This window comes from Pinus tabuliformis, chromosome 2_2 (assembly GCF_031772625.1).
Source record: "Pinus tabuliformis cultivar Carrire ecotype Pingquan chromosome 2_2, CPIR1, whole genome shotgun sequence".
NCBI classification, from domain to species: Eukaryota; Viridiplantae; Streptophyta; class Pinopsida; order Pinales; family Pinaceae; genus Pinus; species Pinus tabuliformis.
In genome coordinates, this window is record NC_142300.1 from 910,463,930 (window position 1) to 910,489,509 (window position 25,580).

At 39.2% G+C, this 25,580-nt stretch overlaps 1 protein-coding gene across 1 annotated transcript; it reads right to left on the reverse strand.

Annotated features, from left to right (window-relative positions):
- Nucleotides 1-3,692: 3,692 nt before the first annotated feature.
- LOC149195975 (uncharacterized) lies at nucleotides 3,693-25,580 on the reverse strand. The gene is made up of 5 exons (XM_089408087.1): nucleotides 25,452-25,580; nucleotides 20,271-20,373; nucleotides 20,043-20,087; nucleotides 19,506-19,601; nucleotides 3,693-3,844 (listed from the first exon to the last, which is right to left on the reverse strand). Exons 1-5 carry the CDS (start codon nucleotides 25,578-25,580, stop codon nucleotides 3,801-3,803), a joined length of 417 nt encoding a protein of 138 aa, XP_089264213.1. The 3' UTR covers nucleotides 3,693-3,800.

Genomic DNA, 25,580 nt, shown 5'->3' on the forward strand with positions numbered 1-25,580 from the left:
CATCTAATAATATTATCATTGCTGATACATACCTAACTCTATGCAACATGGATGCTAGACAGGGAGAGCATCAAGTCTTATATGCCTTCTGGAAAACCAATATCCCAAACAAAATCATCATCTTCACATGGTTGTTCAACCACAACAAAAATCTTATATGGGAAAATTTGCAGAAGAGGCAATGGCATGGACTTGGCATATGCTCCATATGCAAAAGGGATGTAGAGAACAATAACCACATATTTCTCCAATGTCTGTATATAGTACAAGGATGGAAAAAACTTTCATCACACATTGGTTTTCCTTATATTCAACATGACTGCATTGTGGAATCTTTGAAATGGTGGAGCACTCAAAAATCTATATGGAGAATCATCCCACTTTTCCTTTTCTGGGTGATTTGGAATTGGAGAAATAAGTACATTTTCCAGAATTCCTTAGAAGATTTTTCCATGGTTTTTGAAAGAAACATCACCAATCTTTCCATACACTCCACACAACCCACGTGCTCCAGAATCAGAGAACACAAAAAAATCGACCTGCAGATGGAATATCCAATGGGCTTCTTTGATGGGGCTGCACAAACGAACACCTGTAGTTGTGGCTTTTGGATAGCAATTTCAACTGATATGTGTTACAGGGTTTACTAGAATGTGGGTTGGGGCACCAACACCAGGGTTGAAGCCATGGCACTATGGGGCCTCCTTTGGTTCCATAACTTCCTTGCCATTCTTCACATTCATATTTACGGTGATTCCAAGATCATCATTGAATAGGTCAAAGGCAAAGCAACCATAAACAATCCCTTGCTACTCGACTGGCTGGGGAGAATCGATCTTCTACAGAAACAACACAGCGACTCCACATTATACCATATTGGCAGAGAACAGAACAAGGAAGTTGATGGACTATCAAAAAAAAGACTGCACAATAAGATCGGTAATATGCATATGGAGGTAACATGGGAACAAAATGTTTTTGAAGTTGGAGAATTTCCATTTCAAGGATACCTTCTTTTCTTCTCCAATCTTTTCTTGTAAAATTTTGTATGATGAATTTGTTTATCCACAACAGCTTTCCGATTTGTATAAATAAATAGACACACTGAAAACTCACTTGCCTGGATAGAAGGTATGGATCCATTATTAGACCATGTTCTGGTGATTATATCCTTGCCTACTATTTATTTTAATGGACAGTCCTGGGCTGATGGCCTGTAAGTTTTGTTTAGTTTATTATACATATTATTTTCGCATGATATGGGTATCACCCAAATGTCCTGAATGTTGTAATGGATTGGATGATAAAAACCATTTCTTGTATATCTGAACCTATGATATAATATCATTCTTTTTTCGTTCTTAAGAAAAAAAACAAACAAAAAAAATCCTCTTACATTGGTCCTGTAAATTCAGGATAATTAGTATAATGATTTTAACTGGAATTAGTGTAGAGTTTAGAGAGATTTTAGATAAAAGCAGAGGGGCGAGTGCTTTCGTCATACACTCGTATGCAGGTACATTATTGATATTCAAATTACGTGATTTTTCACAAATGAAAACATCAGGAAAAATTACAGTGTTTATGGGCATAAATATTTAATAAATAAATAAATGAATGCATACTATTCAATTTTTCTCTGTTTTAGTTTAAAAAAATAAATCGCTACAGCTGTAGTTTGTGAGTTGTGTTACAACACGTTTTCTAGATGGTTTGATTATTATGATTATCTTTTTTCTAAATGGAATATCTAATCATTGTAAAAAATTCAGTAATGGGTGTATTTATATATATTAATATAAAAATAAAAATTTATTGAAATGAGAGTGGTTGTTTATTTTAGTATGATGCTTTTTATATTATGTAAACAATTTGAATATGTCAAATTGTATAAAAGAATATATATAATTAATTATTATAGCTTATAATTAAATTATTTTAAAATCAAGTTAGATTCAGATTTATCACGATTAATCAAGTTTCCTAAAGTTTAAACTTATTTTAGAATGAAAATGAAATTTGATGTTTATACTTAATAAATTTGGAATTTAGATAATCCACACACTCATTTGGTTATTATATATATGATTTGTTAAATCAATTTATGAAATTTTTTTAATATTTAATATTTTATAAAATAAGATTTTAAGAAATAAAATAAATTAATAAAATATTCCATATAAATATAAATATAAATCAAATATATTTTTAAATTATTCCCGAAAAGATCGTTCAAATACTAAAATCACCCACACATCTATATTATATATTCATTTTAAACTTTGAGTTCAGTATTTATGATTGAGACCATTAATCATTTTACTCCCATTCAGTGCACGTGCTCTGGTGATATATGAACGCAAATTATTGACTTCACAATATTACATCAACCACGAGCCTGTCCTGTCCACGTTACCACCACATAATAAAACAATGCATTCAATTTCCAATATAGTATTTATTTTACTTAAAAATATGATTTTTATTTTATTTTATTTAATAATATTATATAAATATTATTGAAAAAAATATAAACTAGCATTTGCACTTAGTGTTGCAAAGGAAACGCTGTAAGGTATAGTGCGTGGAAGAATATTGAAACGTGAATAGGTTTTTGCGGTGGAAGCAAGGGTCGATGAATTCGATTTTTAATTGGAAGAATATTGAAACGTGAATAGGTTTTTGCGGTGGAAGCAAGGGTCGATGAATTCGATTTTTAATTTGAGGGAGCGATGCCTAAAACCGTTGAAATGGAATGCAAGTAGCCATAAATATGCATTAAACCTGTTTAGAGACGTTTCTTTGTAGTTGGTAAAAATTGTGGAGTTAAAGGTGAAGATAAATGAATGAATCCATGCGAACAACAACCGGGCAACCATATTGATTTGGAAAGGGCTATTTAAGAAATCATTATTCAAACGGGAAATTAAATTAATATGCGATCAACAACCAGGCAACCATATTGATTTGGAAAGGGCTATTTAAGAAACCATTACTCAAATGGAAAATTAAATTAATATGAAGATATATTGAAAACATGTATTATAATCATTAAAGTAAATTGATTTTGTAAACAGAATACGTTAAAACCCATTGACAATGAAATGGTTGTGAGGACATAAACTATAAAAATGGCATTGATCTGGAAACATCCCTTTTTAAGTTTGAAATGGGAAATACAAATAGTTGTGAGGACACAAACTATCAAAATGGTATTTGATGTTGAAACATCTTTTTTTAAGTGTGAAATGGAAAATACAAATAGTGTATTGTAACATCATTTTTAAAGTTTGAAATGGAAAATACAAATAGCGTGTTGTAACATCCTTTTTAAAGATTGAAATGGAAAACACAAATAGTTGTGAGGAAACAAACCATGAAAACGGTATTTGATCTTGAAACATCCTTTTTCAAGTTTGAAATGGAAAATACAAACAGTGAATTGTAACAAAAGAGGTTCGAGGAGGAATATAATAGTCTAAAGAACATTGTTCTTGTCATTCCATATTTGAAGTTGTACGAAAACATGGTGGAGGTAGCGAAGGCCTGAAGAAGCAGCAATGGACCTGCAAAATTTATATTTTGTTAGAATTAGTAATATGTAAATCAGTTGCAGAAATTTATAAGCAATATTTTGCAGGTCAGTTGTGTTAAAATGAATTTGGAATGAATGGTAATGAAGTTACCTTTGCTATGGGGATCCATATATTGTTAGTGGAAGATGCATGGTGAATAACGGCATATTGAACACCATTGGAGGTTAATGCACAGCTGGAGATGCAGTTTTTTTACTTGCCAATCTACATGTAGTTGTGCAGGTATGTTATTTCTGAGCCCATGTGGCCTGCTACAAAAGAAAGAAAAGGTTAGAATGAGATGTACAGATAATATAAAGACATTCTAATATTTGCTTATTTACTAATATTGATTAAAGTTTGTTGTTGTTGAAAGATATGAAAATTATGTTATGAAATAGAATGAGGTAAATAAATGGAGGAAACCTTTTGGTGATGTCAAAGTACGGGTTGGAGTAGATTATCTGGAAGCGGCATTGAACGGAGAATTTCTTCTGCGTTTTTTCTGCGAGCAATGTTTTTGTTGTCCTTCATTTTACTGTAACGATCGAAACTGAATGCAGGGTTAATCCGGAGATCTTGTAGAGAAGGCACTCTTGAAATAGCTGTGAATGTGAGACCTTGACGTTCTGTTTTTCTAATGTCAATTGTTGCTTTTGGAAGTGTCATACCTTGAGATTTATGTATGGTTAAAGCCCAAGCCATCTTCAGTGGAATTTGTGCACGACCATTTCTTTTTACTGCTGGAACAGGCAAGTGAGTGGGGTTTCTTTCATCCCAAGGAGGCCCAATGTACTTGGGGAAATCTACGACAACAAATGTTGGAATTTGTGGTGGTGCAGTTGATTCTTTGTAAAAGATGGTTACAATTTTTCCAAGGGAACCATTAACAAGACCGGCTGAAACCCAAAGGTTGGAAGTCAACATAACTTTTTTGCCATTGCATAGCAATACAATTCGCTCAAGTTGCTCATCTTCAGAGGAAAGACTGGAATATGTGTTGTCATCTTCAACAATGGATCGTGCGATAGGAGTGTTTAGAGATTTCATCATTTGCTTATTATGGACCATTGTTTGAGCATTTGTTGGAAATAGATGCATGGAATCATGGAATGAACATATTTCTTCTTCTGATAAAAAGGAATCTGTGCGCGACATGAGTACGTTGTAGTCGTCGATTGTTGGATTCGCATCTCTAATGTTCTGGAGAATGTTCCTGAAAGTAACCTATGCGATGTTGTCGCCTTGTTTACGAAATATTGTGTCTAATGTGATGACTGTGTTGAAGGTGTTCCACAGTGCGCTTCCGTGGCTCGTCCCTACATATAGAGGTATGTCTTTGACGGGTGGTAGCTGACCGAGATCACCAACCAATATTATGGAACAACCACCGAAAGGAGTGTTTCTTTGGTGGGGAAATGCCTCGCGAAGACGTTCATCAATATGGCTGAGAAGCTTTGGCCCAATGAAGCTCATTTCATCGATTAGTATGTATCTTATATGCCTTAGTTCTTCTTGGAATTTTGCAAGAGCACTACCTTCTAACGGCATAAGATCCCTTATAGGAAGGTGCAAAGCAGAATGGATTGTCGATGCTTGTATGTTGAAGGCGGCAACCCCTGTAGGGGCGAGGAGCATGATCGGTGAAGGTTCCAGGCTTGCAAGGCCTATGAGCATATCTTTGATGCAATTAATAAGGAGGGATTTTCCCGTACCAGCAGTGCCTTGTATTATCATTCTGAGAGCGGGTAAATAATCCTTCCTAGCAAAATGATTAAAAATAATATTTAGAGCTTTTCTTTGCATTGGAGATAATGTAGTAAGGGTCGGCAAGGTATGTTGATGTGTTTGATGAATAAGGTGGATGGAGCGGCTATTCTCAATGAATTGTATTGCATTATTTTGTAGACCCAATGGGATAGTGGTATGATTCTAGTTACGGGTGTCATCAAAGCCACGAAGACCAAGCATGTCAAGGTCGTTTATGAGAAGCTCATTTGTAGGGTGTAATTGGGAAAGTAATTCCCATTCATTTATTTCCATGGTGTCTGTTGGATTGGCTTCATTCATAGTTGAGGTATCATTTGCGACAGATTCAATATCAGATAGTGTGCGGTGTTGATGCCAAGGATTGTAGAATGGGCGAAATGTTTGCCAATTTGCGATGAATTCTGCAGCAGAATCTCCTATATCTTGTACGATACAACGAAAAGGTTTGTATAGCATAAGTTCAACCCTGCAAAATTCAGCGTAGCAAGGTTCTGTTGTGGATGGTATGGAGGAGTAACGTGGTATGACCCGAACTATTGCTTTTGCAGGCCTTTGTTTCCATTTGTTTGTTTTGCGACGAGGATCATATGACCAGGATCTTGCCAACTCTATTAGTGATGTGGACTCTAGGGTAGAAGGGCGCTGGATATATGTATCTATGAAGTGCGGGGATGTAGTGGAGGTGGTGTCCGTTTGTGGAAGGCGCATAAGAATTTTTTGGTTTACATTTAAAGAAATGAATGGCCGACTACATAATGTTAATGGTAATTTTTGCAGCATATGGCAGGTTTCTTGTGCTCCAATGTCACGATCAACAAGGGTTTCTGCAAGAAATTTTCGAAATGCGGATGTTGCTGGGTCAGCATTGGGTGAAGCCAAGACAATTCTACGTAGCATGTCGTGGAAGCTTTCAGTTTTTTTTTCTGCTTTGGATGCATATTTGGCGATATATTTTTGTACAGCGTGTATGGAGAGTACTGGTTGGCAGTCAACATTTGCATGCCAAATAGATAGGATGGTAGGGTTATGGCTATTGAGTCGATCGTCGTTCCGAGCAGGGGTGTATGTTTTTTGGCCATTGGAATCAATGAATAAGGCCGATTTTGGATGTAATTCCCACGGTGCTTTATAACGACATTGGAGTGAGGATCCATTTTTTCTTAGGCACGTGCTTTCTGAGCATTTTGTGTGACGTTCAACACAATTGACGAGCTGTTCATAGTCACTGAAAGGATTGGTTCTGATGATTTGCGGTGTGGACAACAGGCAAGGGTCTTCGGGATTTGTCCAAGCATTTGGTTGGTTTGAAGTCGAAGGAGCACGAGGGTTCCAAGCAGAAATATATTTGTCGAAGAACTGCCTTGCAATATTGACTGCTTCTGTGTCTTCCCAGTTGAGATTCTCCATATCAGGTGCATTTTCTATCCAAAGGAAACCATGGATGTGCACAGATCCCCTATGTTGCCATTCATACCTAGCAAGTATGCGTTTTTGTAAGATAATTTTGCAATAGGTGAGGAATGGTGTTTAGAGTTATTGGAGGAAAAAAAATGCGGTAGAATGCGAACCTGTACCAGTAATCTTTTGTATTCAAGTGTTTCTCTAAGATAATCTCACGAAATGCTGTGAATCTATGGTGCATATATAGTGATGTTAAATGTGGGTTAGAGATAATGTTATCATTTCTCCACTTTTGTTGTTTTCCAATATCAGTAGGAAGACATCCGGGCATGACTGCATGAAGATCAGGCCATTTTGTATCAGCTGCACTTAATGTGAAGAAGAACGTCGGGCAACCGAGTTGAGATATCATGTCCATTAGTTCATTTTTAGCTTTGTGCCAAAATGACCTTGTTCCACGTAAAGAGCTACCGAATCGCATGACTTGCTCTGCCAATTGCTCATCTGGAAATTGTTCTAATCGAATGTTCAGATCTTGAATAGATATTGGAAAGTTATCTGCGATGTTTTTTTCACAAAAATCGACGCTGTTGCTTGACTGCGATGCCGCATCATGAGATTATATATGATCCAGATTTAAACAGGAACGCAACAAATTACAGAGATAACCATATACACAAAGATGCAGCGGAAATAATACTTCATTTCATTAATGGAAAATACTGAAATATGCTTACAACCAGAAATGGAAATCAACCAGCTAGGGCGATGGTAGCTTATCTCTGAGAAGAGATGTGTTGGCTACATGCCTTTGAACTATGTTACAATGAGGCTCGAAGGCCTATTTATTGTTGAGAAACAAAGGAAAACCCTTAACATTCCAAAACCTAACCCTAGGAGATGAAACGCCAAACTGTGGGCCTCGTTTGGGGGTAAGTTGGTACATCAACTTCCCGGGGTCATAACTTTGGCATATGATCTTCGTTTGACGCGTACAATAGCTCATTATAAAGATCTATCCGAGCACTATCATTGTTGGAACGGGCAACATCGGTCCATTCCATGGACCCATGTTGCCCCCGGATTCCCCAAAAAACGTCGTTTAGGACTCAAAACGGCTCCGGAAGTTCAGGACCCGAAAAGCTGCTAAAAATAGTAAGTTGTGCTACAATTAAGGAAACTGAAAATGCTGAGAAAGACAATGGTGGGGGTCCAGGTGGACTTGGTAGGTGGCCACCAATATCCACCTGGATCATTCCTCCCCCCTTAGGAAGCAATGGTCCCCATTGTGTTGAGCTCCTCCATGAGATGAGGAAACCTCTGCTGAACTTGTTCCCTGGTGAGCCACTTACCCTGCTGAAGGAGTTGGCCTGCTTTGACAACTCGATACAGTTGGATATTCTGTTGGCGAGTGTTCTTGATCTGTGTGTCCATGATCCGATCAGTTGCAGCTTGTTCCATGCAATCTGGATTTAATTCTGTGGGTTTGAGCTGTTCTGCAATGTCGGATGTGTCTAGCAATGGTGGAAAGTATGGCCGAAGGCGGTCCACATTGAACACTAGGTGCAGGCCAAGGAATGGGGGAATGCTGAGCTCAAATGCATTGTCTCCCATAGCCTTAGTAATGGTGTAAGGACCATATCGGAGTGGTCTCAATTTCCGATAGGCTCCAATAAGGCATTCCTTTTGCAAATGCAACCAGACTTTGTTGCCCACCTGAAACTTGTGTGGCACCCGATGTTGATCATGTCGCTGCTTGTACTTGGCATTTGATTTCTCAAGCATGTCATGGACCTGCTGGCGAATATGTTGGATGCGCTCAATGACGTTGGTGGCCTTATCTGTTTTGGACTGGACATGGGCTAAATTCATGTGAGTAGCTGCAAGTGGCATGGCCACATCAATGGGGCATAGTGGCTGGAATCCCAAACCCACCTGAAAAGGGCTATGGCCAGTGGAGCTGTGAAGAGCTCGGTTGTAGCTGTGGTGAACATAGGGGAGGCTCTCGTCCCATGTGCGTGGATGCTTTGAGTTATACATGCGCAGAATGTGCATAATCATCCTATTGACAACCTCTGTCTGGCCATCAGTTTGAGGATGGAAGGCTGTGGACTTCGTGAGTTTGGTGTCCAGCATTGACCAGAGACTGGACCAAAATGTGCTGAGAAACCGACTATCCCGATTTGAGATGATAGACTGTGGGATCCCAAAGTGCACCCACACTCGTTCAAAGAAGAGTTTAGCAGTGGCTTCTGCTGTGATATTCTTCTTGCAAGCCACCATAATGGCCATCTTCGAGAACCTATCGATGACCACAAAAACACAGTCATTTCCATGCTTAGTGGAAGGAAGGCCTGACATGTAATCCATGGAGATGGATTCCCAAGGTCGACTAGGGGTAGGCAACGGGGTATAGAGGTCGTGCTTCTTAATGGCCGGTTTGGCAATGGCACAGGAAGTACATGATTGGATGTACTTCCCAACATCCTGTCGAAGATTTGGCCAATAGAAATAATTTTGCAGTACTGCCACTGTTTTCTCGACTCCGAAATGCCCAGCAGCCCGACTGTAGTGTGCTTCCCAAATCATCTTGGCACGCTCGCTTGAAGGAACACAAAGGTGACCGAGGTGGCATAATAGGGCATCCTGGAGGTGAAAATCTGCAACCTCCCGACCCTCCAAGAGTGTCTGGTATGTGTGGCCGAATTCTGGGTCGCTTTTGTAGAGAAGGGGCCAATCAGAAGTCTCGTGCCCACACGAGTTGAGCAAGGTGGTTAGCGCCATGATCGGTGGTCGACTGAGGCAATCTGCAACATTATTGGTGCTGCCCTTTTTATACTTGATATTCAAGTGAAATTGTTGCAGGTATGTAGACCACTTCTGATGGCGATCATTCTGTAATTTCCCTTGGGTCTGTATGAACTGCAGAGGTCGGTGGTCTGTGTGGATGACCGTTTCCTTCCCCAAAATGTAATGCTTCCATTGTCGGCAGGCCTGTACAATAGAATACATCTCTTTATCATAAGTGGGGTACTTCCGGACTGTGTCTGAAAGTGTTTCACTGTGATATGCCACTGGATGTCCATGTTGAGTAAGGACTGCCCCAATAGCATAGTCAGAGGCATCTGTCTCGACCTCAAATGGTTGTTGTAAATCTGGTAATGCGAGCACTGGTGCCGTGCAGAGGCGATCCTTCAACTCCCTGAATGCCTTCTGTTGAGATTCAGACCAAAAGAATTTTTCTTTCGCCCCGCCCTTGGTGACTTGACTCAAGGGCCAAGAAATATGAGAAAACCCCAACACAAACCTGCGGTAGAAGTTGGCAAGACCTAGAAAGCTGCGGAGCTCTGTTAGAGTGGTTGGAGAGGGCCAATCCTGGATGACTTGGATCTTGGCTGGATTGACATGCACCCCCTGTTCATCAATGATGTATCCCAGATACTGAACCTGGGTCATGCCAAAAGTGCATTTCTCCAAATTGGCACATAGCTTGTGTTGCCGCGGTGTTTGGAGAACCTGTCGGATGTGGTGGAGGTGCTCTTCCCAACTCTGGCTGAAGATCAGAATGTCATCCAACTATACTACTACAAAGGAGTTGGTGAATGGCCTCAAGATGTCATCCATTAGCCTCATAAAGGTTGCAGGAGCATTCGTCAATCCGAAAGGCATGACCAACCATTCGAAGAGGCCCTCCTTGGATTTGAAGGCAGTCTTCCACACATCGAAGGGTTCGATTGGTACCTGGTGATATCCCGACTTCAGGTCGATCTTGCTGAAATATTTTGCCCCCTTTAGTTGGTCTAGGAGGTCATCAATCCGCGGGACCGGGTACCTATTACGGACAGTGATCTTGTTCAGCGCCCGATAGTCAATACAGAGTCTCCACGTCCCATCCTTCTTCTATACCAACACAATCGGGCTCCCACAGGGCGATGAACTCGGACGGATGTGACCTTTCTGCAGGAGCTCCTGAATCTGCCTCTTGATTTCATCGTTATCTAGAACGGAGCACCGATAAATTGGTCCGTTGGGTAGCGGCGCACCTGGGGTCAGATCGATGGAGTGCTTGACTTGACAGTGCAGAGGAACCCCTGCCGGGGAGGTGAAGATGTCCTCGTACTCCTCGACAATCTTGTCCATCTGTAGTTGTCGTGCAGAGGGGCCCCGTTTGGAGGCTGTGGCCACTGTCTTCTTCTTTCCTTGAGGGCGTATCATCAGGAAAACAAATTTCCTGGTTTTGGAAATGATCTTACTGCATTGTTTTGCAGTAATCAAAGAGAGGGCGGCAGGTGGTGCTACCTCTGGTATCCTGAACAACTTATTTCCCAATGTAATAATAACAGCACGGGGCCTTGATTCATACACATCATGTCGCTTCCACAAGTATGGTTGTCCTAGTAATACATCACAAACTTCAAGGGGAGCAATGTCACACAATACCTCATCCGTGAAGGGCTTGATGTTGTATGGAAGGTGACACTGCTGGCTCACGCGAAGATCTCGTCCTTGGTGAAGCCACCCAATGGTGTATGGTTGTGGATGTGTTGTGGTCGGTAAGCCCAACCGCTTCACGACCTCTGCCGAAATGAGGTTCTTTTGACTCCCACTATCAACAATGAACTGTATCGGGGAGCCCTTTACCCACATTTGGGAGTGGAAGAGACGCTCCTCCTCCTCTGGATCTTCGGGTTCATTTTTCTGGATCTTTGCGGTAGCAACAGTGGCACTGGGGTCCGCATCAATGATATGCTTCCCTTTTTCATACCCCTTATCAGGTTCTGACTCAGAGTCGGAACATGCATCTGATTCTGAAACCTTTAGCTCAGCCACCAGTGACTGCTTGGCCCGAAACTCACTTGTGTTGTGAGTGGAGCTCTTATGGAACTCGCACCATTTTCCAGTGTCCTTTCTCGGCTTCGCGGCGCTGTTCTTTGCTTGCAGCTTCGGCTGGTTGTCTTGGGCTATCCCGCCTTGGCTTTGTCCTTTGTTCTGTGGTTTCGGGGCACCTTTCCCCTGCTTTGGATTCGCAGATCCAAAGTCTCGCTTCTTTTGTTTAAACTTCTGCTCGACCTTGACGGCATACCGGTATGTTGCGCCGAGCGAGGGGATGTTTAGGAATTGTATTTCTTCCTGGATGTACTTGTGCAGGCAGCCACGGTATTTGAGTATCAAATGTTGCTCTGAATCCTTGATACCCAACTTTGTGCGAAGGGTATGGAAAATATTGGTGAACTCTGACACGTCTTGGTCCCTTCCCTGCCGCAGCGTGGTCCACTTTATGTATTCATCCTCATAGCTCTCGATAGGGTAGTACTGTTCCTTGATGGCATCCCGGAATGACTCCCAGGTGGGTGCGGCTGAAAATAGTGAGCCAGTACTTTCATCCTTCTGCTCGCAGTAGGTTTCCCACCAGTACTTGACGTGGGGGGCTGCTTTGAGGAGAGCAAAAACAATCTTTTCCCGACTCGAAAATTCATGAACAAAAAAATAACCCTCTAGCAGATTTAACCATTTATCTACGGCATCTGCGTCTATCTGACCCTCGAATATGGGGATTTCAAAATTAACTTGTACCTTAAAGGGTGTGGCGTTTCCAGAGTAGCTGCTGGAAGCCGATGCGTTGCTTCTGGGTAGCCGCTGAAGGATCTAGGCAAAGCTATCCATCATCGCGTTCCGTTGTCGCTCGAGGGATTCTTCGAGCAAGATTTTGATGGGATCTCCTGCCCCCTCGTCTTTCTTCTCGTCCGCCATGGGAGGCCGTCGGGATTTGCGAGGCTGGTCTTGCAAAGGTTCAACCAGTTCAAGCCCTAACTCCTTATATCCCGACCTTGTTGGGGACATGCAAAGAAAAACAGAGAAAAAGCAGACCGCTCTGATACCACTGATCCGGATTTAAACAGGAACGCAACAAATTACAGAGATAACCATATACACAAAGATGCAGCGGAAATAATACTTCATTTCATTAATGGAAAATACTGAAAGATGCTTACAACCAAAAATGGAAATCAACCAGCTAGGGCGATGGTAGCTTATCTCTGAGAAGAGATGTGTTGGCTACATGCCTCTGAACTATGTTACAATGAGGCTCGAAGGCCTATTTATTGTTGAGAAACAAAGGAAAACCCTTAACATTCCAAAACCTAACCCTAGGAGATGAAACGCCAAACTGTGGGCCCCGTTTGGGGGTAAGTTGGTACATCAACTTCCCGGGGTCGTAACTTTGGCATATGATCTCCGTTTGACGCGTACAATAGCTCATTAGAAAGATCTATCCGAGCAATATCATTGTTGGAACGGGTAACATCCGTCCATTCCATGGACCCATGTTGCCCCCGGATTCCCCAAAAAACGTCGTTTAGGGACTCAAAACGGCTCCGGAAGTTCAGGACCCGAAAAGATGCTAAAAATAGTAAGTTGTGCTACAATTAAGGAAACTGAAAATGCTGAGAAAGACAATGGTGGGGGTCCAGGTGGACTTGGCAGGTGGCCACCAATATCCACCTGGATCAATATATGTAATAACGAAAGCGTGGGTGGCTTCCAAATCTATTATCGTAGTAACGTATGAGATGAAGTGCATATTCATGTAACTGCACTGCTTTCATTCTTGGCTGATTTGGCATTGCAGCGCCTGTCGGGAAAAGGGCGGGGAAAGCCATAGAGAGTAGACCTTCTGTGTTGTATTCATTGACTGGCGATAAACCAATTGTTGGCCACTCAATTGTAGTATCAGATTGGTGGTTGTAAGCATGCAAATAATGGCAGATTTCTTGGATTTCTGTATTTCTATTGGGTATGATGGGTACGAACGATGATGTTTGGCCAACAGATGGGTCTGTGAAATCTTCGGTGAGCTCATGGGGTGGTTCAAGTGGAAGGCGAACATTGGTTTCTGTAGTATTGGAATGGTGAAGGGAGGAGGAGACATCGGTGGGGATTGCTGGTAAGGATGCCAGTGCGTTGCAATCAATACGAACATTCTTATAGTATGGGTCATTAGCCAATTTTTATTCCAATGCAGCGAGAATGTGATGTCTACTGACAATGAAATCATAAGCCTTATGGTCATTACTATGACGCGTGACAATTAGGATGTCCAAGTGCTCAACACGTCGTGGCAACATGTTTGCGATTTTTGTAATGTCTTGAGGAAAACAAATTGTGTGGCCACTGTATTTATACTGGCCACCACGTTCATGTGTTACCTGCAGTATAGGGTTAACCCTAGCAATGAGCATTTCTTCTATTTGTGAAACAGACGTAAGGGTAGCTGGTTGAGGGCCAGGGTCCATGTTGTTTGGTAATGAGAAGCGATGACCCTTTGTTTCAGAGACGCATCCGGAGCAGCAATACATGTGGTTGGAATTGCGGATATGTATTCCAGGATATGATTCAAGACAAATGGAGCATGGGCATTTAGGTGGAAGTTTATCAAGCTTTGAACGGAAATCTCGATGTGCTTGATCAGTATAAACGTCGCTGAAAGCATGTGCAAAGGAGGGGTTAGGGCAATGAGGCATGGATGTATTTGTTTGAGAGGTTTGCTAAGAAGATAAAGAGTCTGATAATTGCAAGGGAGGATTGTTTTCAGGGTGGGCCATTCCAGACGAGGAAGGTTGGTCACCCTTTTGTTTTTTGTGTTTTTGACATTCTATGATGTTTTTTTTTGCTTGGTAAAGCTCACGGCACCGTGCATTTATTTGTTCTTTATTTGTTGCATAGTATCTTCGAGCACGTTCATTATTAGAAGAAGAAGCCATTCACAAAATTTATGGTACCTATAAGCAAGGGAGGGGAAAAGAAGAATGTTATTTGGAGACAACAACCATGTTATTATATGAAAGCGAAAGAAGGGTAAAAAATGCAAGCGAAAGCGAAAGAAGGGGAAAAAAATCTAAGTTCTGAACAGTGCCATGTGAATTTTTTTATTTGAGAAATGTTTTTGAAAGAATGTATTAGTATTTTTTCTGCACACATGTAGGTAGTTTCATGTGTAAATCTGATAAAAGCAAAAAAAAATATGTGATTTTTCCTACTAACATAATGCTAGATACAATGGAGAACGAATATTTATTTCAATGGTATATAAGAAAATTTCATAAGAATACATGCAACAATATATCTTGTAAAGTTGTATTTATAAAATTTGGACAATAGGAATTGCCAAAAAGCAAGGAACACATTCTGCAATATTTATCTACAATGTCGAGATGGTCTGAATTTCTCGGAGGATGTTGTTGCATTCTGTCGTGAAATGCAGTTTTTCTTCTTTTATGATAACGTATTTCAATCGTGGGACTTCTTTAAAAGTTTATGTCTTCACCGATAGTGTGAAGATATGATCTGTCCATAGAGCTCTAGAGACAATTCCCTTGACTAGTTCTGGATCTGAAGATAATAGATAAAGGTCTTTGGCATTGTTTCCAAGAATTGTAGAGCCCGTGTCTTCGAAAGCAACAGTTGAAGCCAATTCACCAGTGTGATCTTGTATGTCGATTTTCAATAAGTATCTGTAATCACAGTCGCTTACTTCAGCGTTGCATTTTGGACAGAACCACATCCCTGTATTTTGTGGAATAAGTTTTTTCATGCATTTTTTTCCCACCAACAATCGACGGGCAAGAAATGTAGTAAAAACTATCCATACCAATTTTTGTTATTTTGCCCTTTAATTGGAAAAATGTTGGTTTATCTAAGGAGTCCATACTGTAGATATCAGCAATTGTTTTTTTTTTTGTCGGGGGCCAAAAGGAGATCTTGTTGTCAAAGATGTAGAAGCTGCAGTCGAGCCTTCTTTTTTAAACCACGACTTTAGCACATGGGCCTCTTCAATGTCAGGATCTACAAGAACAATGGATCTCGTTGTAGTGCCGATATTTTTTCCATTAAATTCTCCAACACGTGCAGATTTGATTGCAATGATGGGGTTATTTCCTGTAGCACATAGGGAGGAGATTTCCTGTGACACGGCATTAAAATTATCTCCCCAAAAGATTGCATCTATGCTATACCCTGACATGTCTCGAAGTTGTACTGTTTGTTTATTGACTTCAGAGCCATCTTTTCTACGTATAGTGCATACACTGGAAATGTCTGTGACAACGCCAAGAATATCAACAATGGAGTTGACGTTTGTTGTTCTGATATCATCAATTGATTTTATATTGAATCGCACTATTGGATTATGTTTTTTTTCATTGGCAACATGTTCTATGGTAGATGCTGCATTCAACAAAATTTCCCAGTCATTGTTCAAGTGGTTGTATTGCTTATTAGCCTTTTTTACATTCCCTTTAGAGACAATGTAGACATTTCCATTTTGGATTTTGTCGAAAAAATAATCTGCGACATTGTTGAAACATGTAATATGTATTTCTCCACCCTCTGTATCGAACAGGCCAAAACCAAACACTTTACCGGGTCCGTATTGATTTTGAAACTGTCGAAGAGTTGTTTTCCTTTGGACGTATCCTTTTATGCACCAGTTTGAGTGGTAAGGATTTAACGATTTGATGGGAATTTGAACTAGTTGAACGAGCGGGGTTGGAGTAGTTGGAAGAGGGCAGTGCCTTTTTGATGGAGGATGTGGATCCGATGAGGATGGAGAGTTTTCATCAGGTGTGATGGGGATACTCATAGTTTTTGGATTGCCAATCAAGGGTGCAAATGAAGTAGATATTTCAAAGTCTATTAGCTTTATAGACCTACATGACAAATGAGAGTCAAAGGAATAACTGTTAGAAGCGGTTGTGTTATAAATAAAAAAATGTTAAATTTGAAATAAGAAATTTATAACAAACTTACATTGAAGGACCAATAGCTGAGGTAGTCCAACTTTTAACATTTATAATAGAACCCTTTTGTAGCAAGCCTATTGCTACAAGATCATTGAAATCTTTTGGAAGCATGATGTGTTTCTTATGTGTTCCGTCTGAAATTGCAGTACGATATCGTGGAGTTGAATTTTGCATTGATTGTATTGGATCAAGTTCAGCAATTTGTAGGTATGGTTGAATATGAGTTGATCCAGATAACATTGAGGAAATTGCATTTTTAGTGAGGTTTGATGTCATTTTCTGGTACAAAACAAAACAAAAAAATGTTGAAAGTTTTTCTCTAAATGAGTGGGCATCTAAGCTTGTAAACATAATGAAGAAAGATATTTATTACAACAACTTTTATACGTCCATTTTTTTTTAAGCATACTTCCACGAAGCGCAGAGGAAGGAGAGGGAGAAACAAACGAAATAGAAGGTTTGGGGGTAACTCTAGTATCAGCTGGTTGTTGATTTGATTGCCCAAGAATCATGGTGTTTTGAACGACAGAGGTCGAGAAAAGCCATACCAGCAGGCGAAGTGCAAGCCCTGGAAGGGACAATGTAGCCATATGAGGTACACCAACAGCTCCCCTAGAGGAAAAGGAAGTAGGATTCCTCCAAGGGGAAATCCTTGATTGGTGGGCTCCATTTTGTCAAACTGAGACCAACGAGGGAGCAGTGATGTTATTCCGATTTGAATAAATTGTATGACACTTTGACACAACTTGATTTTTCAATTTTTAAGAGCCGAGAAAAGGCTAAAGATGATTCTAGTCGCCTTCGATTTGGGTAACTCTAGTATCATCTGGTTGCTGAGTTGATTGTTCAAGAATCATGGTGTTTTGAATGACAGAGGTCGAGAAAAAGGGATACTGGCAGGCCAATTGCAAGCCCTCGAAGGAAGAATGTAGCCATATGAGGTGCGCCAACATCTCCCCCTAGAGGAAAAGGGAGCAGGATTCTCCCAAGGGGAAATCCTTGATTGGTGAACTCCATTTTCTCACCCTAAGATGAACGAGGGAACAGTGAGGTTATTTGGATTTAAATAAATTTTATGACGCTTTGACACAATTTGATTTTTCATTTTTTAAGAGTCGAGAAAAAAGCTAAAGATGACTCTAGTCACCTTCGATTTTTAATGAGCCTGAAGTGACAAGTGCTCAGATGATCCTTTTCTTTAAAGGAGTCCGAAAAGGAACCAAAGTGAGTCACGGTATTTTGAACGGCAGAGGGCGAGAAAACGGATACCGGCAGGCCAATTGCAAGCCCTGGAAGGAACAATGTAGCCATATGAGGTGCGCCAACATCTCCCCCTAGAGGAAAAGGGAGTAGGATTCTCCCAAGGGGAAATCCTTGATTGGCGGACTCCATTTTCTCACCCTAAGACGAGCGAGGGAACAGTGAGGTTATTTCGATTTAAATAAATTTTATGACGCTTTGACACAATTTTCTTTTTCATTTTTTAAGAGTCGAGAAAAAAGCTAAAGATGACTCTAGTCACCTTCGATTTTTAATGAGCCTGAAGTGACAAGTGCTCAGATGGTCCTTTTCTTTTAAGAAGTCTGAAAAGGAACGAAAGTGACTACTTTGGATATCTAGACAAGGAGATTACCAAACCAATCGCAAAACTGCAGAATACTTTTTATGGTACGGCAGTCAATCTTCCCGAATGTTGTGTTCAGTGCATTGCGATCAATAGGGCGGCAGACACGGCTTCTTAAGGATAAAGGATATAGCCTACTGTGGTCTCCCAATATATACTCGACGGTACGTGGGAGCACAAGTCTGTACTGGCACTTGTCGTTTCAAAGAGGAGGAATCACCCAACCTACGATGAAAGTGATAGTTACCAGGCTTAACGACGCCGGAACACGTCTCTAGCCTAGACTTCTAAATGGTGTGCGTTAGGTTCCAAAGCGTTTTTATGTTTATTGAAATGTATTTTACAGTTGATCTTTCTTAAGAAGTTTGCCTTTAAGGTCGATCGCATGATGTACATATACAATTCCTAAATATGCAATCTAAGATGATAAACAATCATTTACTTTCTTTTTGCAGTGAAAATCCTAGCTACTAAGGAAAGAGAAGTGAAATTGTTCCATAAATCAATTTATGCATGCATTCTAAATGTAAATGTACATGCATGTATTTGTTTCCCGCTTTCTTAATGTGTGCATGACAAAAAAAATGCCAAGTGGAATATAATATCAATATAGGGATATGACTATTCAAGAATTCTGACAGACATAAGCAAAGCTATTGAAGTTTGTATCTAAGATTTTCCAGAGTTTGTTCACTAGAAACAAGACAGGCATGATGGCACCACTTTGCATTAGTTTAACAGAAAGGAATAAAGTTTAAATTATCAAGAAAGCATATATATAACTAAATCATTTCAATTAGGAAATAATTTTGAATCAAATCTATAAGACTCTGTAGCTGCTCAGTGGCCAATGTACAATTGATGGAAAAGGATTTTCTATCATGGTCCATGGATGAAATAGAAATGAAGCAAAAATTCGGAAAGGAGATTAAGGTTGTTACCGGAGACGAAGAAACACAGAAAACGTCCAGAAAATGTCCTTCAATGCTGAAAGTTGAATGGCCCAGTGAGAAAATACAGTAGGCAAAGGCAAAGTATCTGTATTTAACATTACTGTGTGAGTAACCAACATAAGCTGCACAGTGCTATGCAAATTAATAGTCTTTGCGGGAAGAAAACCCAACATAATCCACACAAAGGAATAAAGTTTAAATTATCAAGAAAGCATATATATAACTGAATCATTTCAATCGGGAAATAATTTTGAATGAGATTTATAAGACTCTATAGTTGCTCAGTGGCTAATGTACAATTGATGGAAGAGTATTTTGTATCATGGTCCATGGATGAAATAGAAATGAAGCAAAAACTCGGAAAGGAGATGAAGGTTGTTACCGGAGATGAAGCAATACAGAAAACGCCCAGAAATGTCCCTCAATGCTGAAAGTTGAATTGCCCAGTGACAAAACAGAGTAGGCCAAGGCAAAGTATCTGTATTTAACATTGTTGTGTGAGTAACCAACATAAGTTGCACAGTGCTATGCAAATTAATAGTCTTTGCAGGAAGAAAACCCAACATAATCCACACAATCTAATCCTCAAGAGGAAGGTTTTGCAGGAATTTAAAGGTTTTCTTATGTTATAAAATCCTAGGCAAATGTGGGTGCCCCAGCAAATAAAAATGTATACCATAATACCCACTTACTATTAAGCATTGTCTCCAAAGGAACTTGAACAATATGATAAAAGATTCGTCTTTTACTTCTATAATATACATAATGTTAAATACATGAAAAACACTTTCTGCTTTCAAGTAAGACTCTATAGTTGCTCAGCGGCTAATGTACAATTGATGGAAGATGATTTTCTATCATGGTCCATGGATGAAATATAAATGAAGCAAAAACTTGGAAAGGAGATTAAGGTTGTTACCAGAGATGAAGCAATACAGAGAACGTCCAGAAATGTCCTTCAACGCTGAAAGTTGAACAACAACTACAAATTAGTTAATATCATATTTAGCTTGCAACTGCTTGACACATAGTAAAAAATGGATAATGTCAGATAAAGGTAGGGAGAAATAACTGCAAATTCAATAACAGAACAGAGATTAAACTACATGCAGGATGATCCGAGAACAAGTAGTAAAGAAAAAATTACCACCACTTTCTCCAAGGTGCGTAGATATCGAATTCAGCTGTGCCCTGTTCTCATAAAGGCACTTAATAGCTTGCCTCGATCTTACAAATTCTTTTGCCAAATTCTGCCCAAGAAAATATTGACTCATTAAAGATAAAAGCAAAGCCTGTATAATGATATTTCTACTTTAAAAGAACAAACATTTTGACTAATAAAAAACCTGGGAAAAGAAGATCTGAAATAAAAGTAACCCTCAACACAAAAATTTCATCAATACAATAGGCACCAAATCCTAGTTCATCACATAGTAGAATTCAACTTGCTTAGACACATCTGCTGTTAGTTCTTTAGAAAGAAGTTCGTTTGCTGCCCTTGCTCCCCTGAGGACTTAGGACACACACTACTAAGGAATAGAATTTGTTTCCATTTGAAAGGAATTTTGATTTTGATTTTGAGCTAGCAAAGCTCATGGCTCAAGCCTCATATGCAATTCCATGCTCATTAGGCAAGCCATATTCTCACCGTACCTTAGGAGGTCCATACAAAGATATCTTCATGCTTATACTTGTTCCACAAGGGCGAAATCTCTTTAATCCCCTAAGAGGGCGAGTGATTACTCCACTAATGCCATGAAAATTTATTTTCACCAATAATTCTTAACAATAACGTGCATAGTACAACATAATACATTTTCCCTTCTGCAAAGTGCAGAGACTTGAATCTTAGAAACATGTAAATATTACCAAAACAAGAATAAGGGGAAGACAAATGATAACAAAATATGAAGACTAATATATCTCCTTTCAGGAAAATATCTAGTTATTAGAGGCATACCTCATATGACATGTAAATAGTGCCTTGGTTACTATATGATTAAATGTAAATGAAAAAACTCTGAACGTGTTAGATGCTGAAATTTAGAGAAATTTGTCAATGTCTTTTGATGTTACATTCATAATTTAAAGTGATTACACAAAACTTTTGGCAATTTACTTTGAGGAGCAATGAACGAAATTTTTTGTTTATGGATAGAACAACACATGATTACAAGAAGATCACAAAGAAGCAGAGATCGTTAAATCTGAAGCCCTGCAAACAATACACAACTATCTGCGTATTACATGAATGCCAGAAAAAATCACGTTGTAACAACTTTAGAGTCCACTCTCCTAAACAGAGGAAAATACACAAGATAGAGCAACATGTCATTACATAAGAACTGTTAACAACAGCTTGGCTATATTTGAGAACTGCCAACAAAATGGAAAGTGTTGGCATTAATCCAGGGAGCTGGTAAGATCATGATTCAGATTTGTGTGAGGTGAATCAGGTGGACAGGCTGGAATGAACAAACAAAGAGGACCACTATTGACATTGTCTGGAATTTCATTCTCTCGAGTCTCAATACCCTTGGATGGATCTTTCAGTTCTTGGAGACCTAGCATCCCAGTTGGCAAGTTGTAAAAGTATGGTTGAGGATATTGATTTCGGATTAACTACATACAACTAAGAGGCAACTATATTTCTACAATATGTATGTTTTGGGTTGATTATTATGGTTTGGCAATTATGTAGGAAGGAAAATGGGTTGTCTATTTGTTATTTCTTTTGAGATGCTTGTAACTATTACTTATATTGAACGGATAATATAATGTTCTTTTTGTCTCCTAAAATGTGCTTGGCTGTATGAATTGGTCACTCCATATTAACTTACAGAATTTCAATTCTCATTCTTGGTTGTTTGAATTGGTTACATGTATATTAACTTACAACAATTTGTCTGGGAATATTCCTATCACACAGACATTGATATTGTCAAGTCTGTACATTTTATCTGATGGGAGGACGGACTTCTATATGGGTGTCTAAAGGAAATACATAAGATACTACCATTCCTCCTACATGCTGCAATGCATAGTGTATATCAGGTATACATACACAAGTTTCAGTTCTTTATTGTCCATAGCGTAAAGCGATTACAGTTATATCAACTCGTAGTTATTCATACTGGAAACGATGGCAGCACATCAATGATACAATCCTGGCTTCACTAAAATACTAACTTGACAATATATATAAGCTCTATCAGACATAGTAATGACAACTCAATAGCAATAGTGTATTTATGCAAGGAACCCAACACATTCTTGAAATCAGAAATATCAACTCAACCATATTTCAACACTTGAACTATAACCTATAGCTTAAATATTTGGAATAATGGATCATGAGACTCCAGAAAATAGGCTTTATTTAATTGCCAATTATTTTCATTAGTATCCTTCATGCTTATAAAAAGTATGTTATTGTTTTGAGATCTGAAAACACCTCCCAGGTATTGTTTCTGATAGGGGAAGAAATTTACAACCACACATTTTTAAGTTCCTTAAGAAAAATACTTGAGGAGCTGCATCACAAAGCACAGACTTCCTTAGACTCTTGTGTCAGGTCTGACCTATAGTTTTTCCAGCAATTATCACCATGGACTTGCACTGTGGCTCATCTCCTTGAAACTCCGTTTGCAAAAAGAAAGATCCCGAAATGTCTTATCTAAGCAGAGCTCTGGTCTTAGAAGGACTATACCAGGTTGGTGTTAAAGGGTCTTTCCTGAGCTTTCCAAAAATAAACTTCCCTTTGCCAAAAGAAACGCCCTGAAAGGTCCTATGTAAGTAGAACTTCAGGTCCTGAAAGGTTTTATATAAGTAGAGCTTCAATCATATAGGCTTAGCCCTTATTAGAGCTCTGGTCCTAAAAGGCCAGCCTACTAAGTCAGGTCCCAAAAAGACCTTACCAGGTCTTAGTAGCACATCAATGATACAACCATGGCTTCACTAAAATACTAACTTGACAATATATATAAGCTCTATCAGACATAGTAATGACAACTCAATAGCAATAGTGTATTTATGCAAGGAAACCAACACATTCTTGAAATCAGAAATATCAACTCAACCATATTTCAACACTTGAACTATAACCTATAGATAAAATATTTGGAATAATGGATCATGAGACTCCAGAAAATAGGCTTTATTTAATTTCCAATTATTTTCATTAGTATCCTTCATGCTTATAAAAAGTATGTTATTGTTTTGAGATCTGAAAACACCTCCCAGGCATTGTTTCTGATAGGGGAAGAAATTTACAACCACACATTTTTAAGTTCCTTAAGAGAAATACTTGAGGAGCTACATCACAAAGCACAGACTTCCTTAGACTCTTGTGTCAGGTCTGACCTATAGTTTTTCCAGCAATTATCACCAAGGACTTGCAGCCTGCTAAGTCATGTCCCAAAAAGACCTTACCAGGTCTTACTTGAGCATGGCAAAGAGTTGGTCCTAAATGGTCTGAGCTAGAATGTTCGATTGAGAACAAGTTGATGTATCCAACTCTGGTATAACTTGATTGACATAAAAAATGTAAGAGGGTAGTCCAGACTCCAAACTGATAATAGAACCTATGTGAATCGCTTGATGCTAGTCATGAACCAATGCCTTTGGCTACAAGTATTCTTTGATTTTATTAATTTAGACAGTGGAACTAGTCCAATAGAAAAAATGAAACCCTAACCTTAGCAATTTCATTCTAATACCAGTTGGACCCAACTCTACTCGAAGATATCTCTGGCTAAGGAACTATAACTTTTGTTGTTTATATTAACCGATACTGAGGTTCTAACATCAAATAACATCATTCTGATTATTTCATATTTGGTTAATTGATTACGAATGTGGCCCATCAATTGTTCACAGGAAATGCTTTTAGTCCATCCACAACGCACGATTACAAGAAGATCATAAAGAAGCAGAGATCATTAAATCTGAAGCCCTGCAAACAATACACAACTATCTGCGTATTACATGAATGGCAGAAAATACCGCGTTGTAACAACTTTAGAGTCCACAGATTTGGGGAATTGTGAAATTATGATCTCAATATTTGACAGAAATTCAGATGGTAGAATTGATTTTGAGGAATTTGAGAACATGATGACCATGACGGACAAATCTTTGCAAATGTGTTAATAAAAACTGTCTCTTGGATTTCTTTTTGTAAAATTTTGTTCACCAAATTTCTTTGATCATATGAGAATAATGGACGATGGACGGTTGCAATGACATATTACCATCTTATTCTCCCTAGTTTGTATTATATTTTAATGCATTAAACCCAAGATTGAGTTCTGGAACATGCCAAATGTGGTATATACATACTTCCTGTCTATATAACACGAGAGAGGTTTAGCCCTCTTACAGAGCAGAGCAACAGAGTTCTTTCCACAAGGGCTAAAACGAACCATTTAAGAACGATAATGATTAATTGCTATAACAGTAACAAGACTTGCTTACTAAATCAAATTTCTATGGCCAAGTTCGGAGTTAAGCATGAACTAATAGTAAATTTTTCACAACATATTAGACATATACTTGCACATATGACTAGATTTAACTTCTTGCTTGTGAATGAAAATTGTTGTTGCAAGAGTGCCCTGAATCTATATATGACTTGCTTCCAAGTTCTTTTTGTGTTTTCAGATTATACCCCATATGCGCAAAGGGCAGAGTTCTGCATACGGTTCAACATTTGTAAATCGTTTCCATCACTATAAAATAGTCCGACAGAATTCTCCATACTTTGGGGAAATTGGTTTCTATAATTATAAATTCCAGAGCAACATGTCATTACATAAGAACTGTTAACAGCAGCTTGGCTATATGTGAGAACTGCCAACAAAATGGAAAGTCTTGGCATTAATCCAGGGAGCTGGTAAGATCATGATTCAGATTTGTGTGAGGTGAATCAGGTGGACAGGCTGGAATGAACAAACAAAAAAGACCACTATTGGCTGGTTGTAAAAGGGCTAAAGACTACGCTGAACAGATTTTGTAATGATTTGGGAAACCACTTGAAGAACAAGTTGACAACCCTGGCTTCATATACAACCCTGGCTTCACTAAAATACTAACTTGACAATATATATAAGCTCTATCAGACATAGTAATGACAGCTCAATAGCAATAGTGTATTTATGCAAGGAACCCAACCACTGGTCATTAATGTTGAGGCACACAGATCTTCAATCAAACATTCTTTCTTCGGAGCGATTGACCAACCACTAATTACAGAGGAAATGAAAGCAATTACAGTTTTACGATTCGAATCCAGAAACCAAGAAAGAAACGAAACTGTCCGTAATCTTACCCGGCTGCTGTCGTAGCGTGGCTTTGGAGGAGCGCCTTCTCCTCTGTAGCAGGTGCGAACCCCAAACCGGTGACCAGAATCTCTGTCAGGATTACAAGCCACATGAAAAAGCTTTATAAAAGACTCCAT